Raw genomic sequence first — 5,693 nt, 5'->3', positions numbered from 1 at the left:
GAGAGAGAGAGAGAGAGAGAGAGAGAGAGAGAGAGAGAGAGAGAGAGAGAGTTATAAGTGCACTTTGGTGACATATATATCCAAATTAATTCTCTTATACCACAAACCGGGATGTTACAAGATGTGCCACATAATCGACAGAACCCAACATTTTGGTAAGAATTTTGTGCCTTTACGTTTTGGAAAATTGTTATGAAGCCAAAAATTTGAGATTTAATCCAGGATTGAAAGTGATGACTCACCGCAGATTTGGTGTGTTGGAGCATCAAACCGGGGGACAAGAATAGTTTCTGACAAGTGTTTCCAGCGAAACATATTTGAAGAGTAAAATTGATCACTAATAAGGTTAGCTGTACAAATACATATAGATTACAATGTACTTGTTAGGTATGGCGATGTATCAAAACGAGTGTTGGAAATATGATGCGGTGTCTCGGAATTGTGTAATTTCTGTTGGGTGGAGGCTGTACTATACTACTCATGAATCCCATTGAAAATAGTTAGTTCACTTTATTTGGTGAATATTTAGAACTATGTATTTACTACACGTTTACATTGAGTAGTAACCTTTGCGTGTGTGTATGTAGTTTTGCAGTTCCCTATCTATAATAAGCATATCTTGAGGAATTTGTAGAATAGATGCAACTTCCTGTATATCGTAAGGAGATATGCTATTAGTACTATCGTATTCGTTGTTGCAGATTGTTTTACTGTGTCATGGAAATGTGGTAGTACAATATGTTACTTCAAAAAAATTAGGTTGGAAAGGTATATTGACAAATTTGTGGGGTACTGTATGTGATAGAAAGCTTACAAATATAGTATAGTTGTGTCTGCATTATATGTATTCTATATATAGTGATGGTTGTTATTCTTTTTTGGACGGCTTTTAAGGTTCTAAACTATGTACAACGTGATGCAGTGATAGATTTGTGTTTCATTGCAATATACTATGTTAGTGCACTTTCTTGGTCTCTCATATTAGCAGTGGCGGAGCCAATGTACAATCAGGAGAGTCAATTGACCCATGTCAATTTTTGAAAAAAAAAATTTACTTGTATTTCCAAAGAAAAATCTGATAAATTTAGCTTATTGACCCTTGCAAAATACATTTGTTATCACATTGACCCCTCTAAAATAAAATTCTGCCTCCGCCGCTGCATATTAGTATACGTTTTTTGCTATAATGTTGAATACTTGCTCCACGTAACCGGAGGTTCACAAGTATGTATGTATCAGCAGCATATGGCGTTTGTATATTAATCTGTGTTTCTTCCCCTTGTTTTGACGTCAGAAGTTTGAATTTAACTGGTGTTTTATACTATGAATATCCTGAATTCGTGGTGTTAAAAAAAAGAATGTCGTGAAATCGTAAGCTACCGTACTTCTGCAAACTATAATTTAAAGAAACTAATTATATAGTAGTACAATTGTCCATGATGTTTGGTTTTCCGCATTAATTGTTATATTGTAGAACTAAAGAGTTAGACTTACCTTATATTAGTATAAGTTTTTTGCTATAATGTTGAATACTTGCTCCACGTAACTGGAGGTTCACAAGTATGTATGTATCAGCAGCATATGGCATTTGTATAGTAATTTTTTTTATTCCTCTTGTTTTGAGGTCACAAGTTTGAATTTAACTGGTGTTTTATACCATGAATATCCTGAATTCGTGGTGTTAAAAAAAAGAATATCTTGAAATTGTAAGCAACCGTACTTCTGCAAACTATACTTTAATGAAACTAATTATATAATAGTACAATTGTCCATGATGTCTGGTTTCCCGCATTAATTGTTTTGTTTTCCTATATTGTAGAATGAAAGAGTTAGACTTACCTAAGCGCATTTTTCAGACCGGGTTCAAACCATCAGGTCGGAAACGGATAACCTCAAACAACTTGCGATGGATTAAGGCAATAAAGAAAGCTCTATCAGATGAGCAACATGAGATGTTGGCAGATTCAAAATTCCGTTAAGTTATGATGATGGGGGACCAAAAGTTCTCGGTTATGTTTGTACACCAGCTTTTGTCACGGCAGTTGTTGGGGTAAAAATCTGTCTTAGCGATTGTTGGACCCAATTTCGGTCAAAACGTTAACGAGCCGCGATCAAAGTTATAGGCCTTAAGGAACCGAAGTCCATAGCAAGCAATCAAGCTCGAAAGCGAAGGAGTCGAGGTCCCAGAGATCGCGGAGTAGTCCCGGAGATCGCGGAGTAGTCCCGGAGATCACAGAGCTGTTACGGAGATCACAAAGTCGACTTAGTATAAAAAAAGGAGAGACATGAAGAATGACACGTTGAAAACCCTAGAGAGAGCTACACACTAATATCGACCTTGTTTCCTCCCCATCTTAGACTCTTTTCTTTACGGTTCTCGTTTGTATCATTCGATCTAGTTCAACTCATTGTATTCGATCTTATTCATCAATAAAATCCATTTTTACCTACTGGAAACTGTTTAACATCGCTGTGTTCTAAAGATATCGTTGCCTACATCATTTTTCTTCCCTAGATCAAACCCCGATCACTATCAAATACTTAGTGTAGATTTTAGGTTCTACATTTTGGCGCCGACTGTGGGGAAGATAAACGAAAAACATCTTTGCTAAGAAACCAATCTAAGTTTCCTAAGCGCGACTATTGAACCTACCCCAATCCGATCCGACTGCGCCGAATCAATCAATCTCGACCTCTTCAGATCGATGAAGCCGATCGCATCGAGAAAAGTTAATGCTCTCAACGAGCAATCATGCACTTCGCGAGAAGCGACCGACGATTCCACCAACATCGCCTGCGAAGATACGATACAAAAAGGAAAAATCGTGACTTTCTACGAGCACGAAACTATAAAGCTCGATAAGCCCCACGACGATGCCTTGGTGATCGCACTGGAAGTCGAAGGGATCGTCTTCTTGAAAATCCTCGTCGACACCGGAAGCGCTGTCGACATCATCTCGCAAAAAACGCTACGGTCCCTCAAGCAACCGATCCCAATTATCAAACAAGAAGCGACTCCCCTCGCTAGCTTCGAAGGAAAGTCGGTTCGTCCGCTCGGGATCATATTATTAACCACCAGAACTCATGATCTGGAACTGAAAACAGAATTCACCGTAGTCAGTCATCTTATGCCTTTCGACGCCATCGTAGGGCGCCCCTGGTTGCACCAGATGAGGGCGCTCGCCTCGGTTTATAACCAATGCGTGAAGTTTTTATCCTCAACCAGCGAGAAAACCATACTCGGAAGCCAAAAACAAGCCCGAGCCTGTTACATGTCCGAATTCCGAAAAATGCCGCAGAAGGAGGAGAATATCCCACTCGCACGCGACCTCTCAGTAAAAGACCCCGCCAAAGATCTATCGAGCGTCGTCGCCCTAGACGAGAGCTCCCCCAAAAAAGGCGTCAACATCGGGAACGATCTCCCTCCTGAAGTCAAGAACGACCTCGTATCTTTCCTCAAGCAAAATATTAAGACATTTGCATGGTCTGCGGGAGATATGCCCGGAATCGACATCAATATCACCTCACATGACCTAAACGTCGACCCTACGTTTAAGCCTGTCAAGCAGAAACGAAGGAAACTAGGACCCGAACGAGCCAAGGCAGCAAACGACGAAGTGGACAAGCACCTAAAAATCGGTTCTATTCGTGAAGTCCAATACCCTGACTGGCTCGAAAACCCAATCGTAGTAAAAAAGAAAAATGGAAAATGGAGAGTGTGTATCGATTTCACCGACCTCAACAAAGCATGACCAAAAGATAGTTTCCCATTACCGCATATCGACCGGCTGGTATAAGCCACGGCCGATCATGAATTGTTTTCGTTCATGGATGCATTTTTTGGTTACAATCAGATCCTCATGAATCCCGACGACCAGGAAAAAACTAGCTTCATCACCGAGCGGGGTACCTATTGCTACAAAGTAATGCCGTTCGGCTAAAGAACGCCAGAGCTACTTATCAAAGGCTAGTAAATAAAATGTTCTCCACACAACTTGGAAGAATGATGGAGGTTTACATAGACGACATGCTAGTAAAGTCATCAAAAGTCAATGACCATTTTTCTACAACTCCAAGAGTGTTTCAACATTCTTAATAATTTCAGGATGAAACTGAACCCTACAAAATGCACTTTCGGAGTGGCCTCCGGAGAGTTCCTCGGATACCTTGTAACCGAAAGGGGAATCGAGGCCAACCCGAAACAGATCGCCGCGCTCATCGATACCTTACCTCAAGTATCGATCCGAGAAGTACAGCGCCTCACCGGTAAAATAGCTGCGCTGAACCGCTTTATCTCTAGATCAAACGACAGATGCCTCCCTTTCTACAAGCTACTGAAAGGAAACAAGAAGTTCAAATGGAACACCGAATGGGACTCCGCCCTAAAAGAGCTTAAGACATATATCAGCGAACCGCCCGTTCTGTCAAAACCAATCATAGGAGAGACCCTCTTTTTGTATGTAGCAACCTCCGAACACGCAGTAAGCGGAGTGCTAATTCGCGAAGAAAGCGGAGAGCAAAAGCAATATACTATGTAAGTAGATCGTTGGTAGACGCCGAAACCAGGTACCCCGTGATGGTGATGGAGAAACTAGCGCTAGCAGCAGTAACCGCAGCCCGAAAATTAAGACCTTATTTTCAGTCGCGTTCAATCACGGTCATGACATCGCAACCCCTACGGACAGTACTCCACAATCCAAGCCAATCAGGAATATTGGCGAAGTGGGCAATCGAACTCAGCGAATATGATATCGAATATAAACCGCGAACGAGCTCAAAAGCACAAGTGTTAGCTGATTTCGTAATCTAACTCGTCCCGAAGGATGATATCACAAAATCGAATTCCCAAACATGGAAGTTACATGATATATGGTGTTTTTAATACCATTATATGTGTGCTTTGAGTTAATTCTCAGTCCTAATTCGTGCTTATTTGATATCATTCTAGGTTTGGAGCAGGTGAAAGAGCAAAGAAGAGAGTTCCATGAAGAAAGATGTCATTTTGGAATATCCGACGCAGAACAGTCAGTCAGACCAATCTGAAGGTTGTTCCCGAAGAGAACAAGTGTCTGACTGTTCCCGATCACTAAGGAAACTTCCAAGATTTCGGAAGTTTTCCCTAGATTCCATCTCTTCTCTCTTTACCACCGGCGCCTCCATATAAAAAGCCTATCCTATCATTTCTTTTTGACTACGCTGTTTTGGCAAGAAACCTAGAACTATTTTGGCGATTTAGCAACTTGAAAGGGAGAAGGCTTCATCTCTCATTTTCACGAGAAGATCATCCTGAACCCTTGTCTTTCTACTTTATTTTATATGCAGTATTATTGAGAAATCATGTCTGTATCACTTTGCTTTATGATTGAGTAGTCGGCTAAGCTTGCTTAGGGTTTTAGGGTGTCAATCGCATGAGCTAAACGCAAATAAGTGATTTTAATTGTTCTTCATTCATATTGTTCTTACTGCTTGCATTGAATTGATCACCTAATGTTCGATCTCAAGTTTAATCACCTAGCTAACCGCTTAGGAGATAAATTGACATGTATTGAATGAGCTTCATATCCCTAATCAGCGAGAGTAGATATTAGGGTATTAAGTGAACTAATCGGACCTGATCTCTAAGGCTTGCTACGCGTCTTGTTTCATGTGAGAGCTTAGGACTCAAGACCGATCAGCAAAGGGAACAAGTCCAC

The 5,693-nt window shown here is 40.8% G+C and overlaps 1 protein-coding gene across 1 annotated transcript; it reads left to right on the top strand.

Annotated features, from left to right (window-relative positions):
• The first annotated feature begins 2,705 nt into the window (after window positions 1-2,705).
• LOC106297139 lies at window positions 2,706-3,752 on the top strand. Its single transcript, XM_013733421.1, has one exon. It carries the CDS (start codon window positions 2,706-2,708, stop codon window positions 3,750-3,752), a length of 1,047 nt encoding a protein of 348 aa, XP_013588875.1.
• The last annotated feature ends 1,941 nt before the right edge of the window (window positions 3,753-5,693 follow it).

The sequence above is a fragment of the Brassica oleracea genome, chromosome C6, assembly GCF_000695525.1.
Source record: "Brassica oleracea var. oleracea cultivar TO1000 chromosome C6, BOL, whole genome shotgun sequence".
Lineage (NCBI taxonomy): Eukaryota > Viridiplantae > Streptophyta > Magnoliopsida > Brassicales > Brassicaceae > Brassica > Brassica oleracea.
Note: the sequence above shows the minus strand (reverse complement) of the source record. Positions and strands in the feature narration are given on the sequence as shown.

What these genes read in the sequence shown, in the direction of transcription:
- LOC106297139 (XM_013733421.1), top strand. Translation starts at nt 2,706, where the DNA reads ATGAAGCCGATCGCATCGAGAAAAGTTAATGCTCTCAACGAGCAATCA.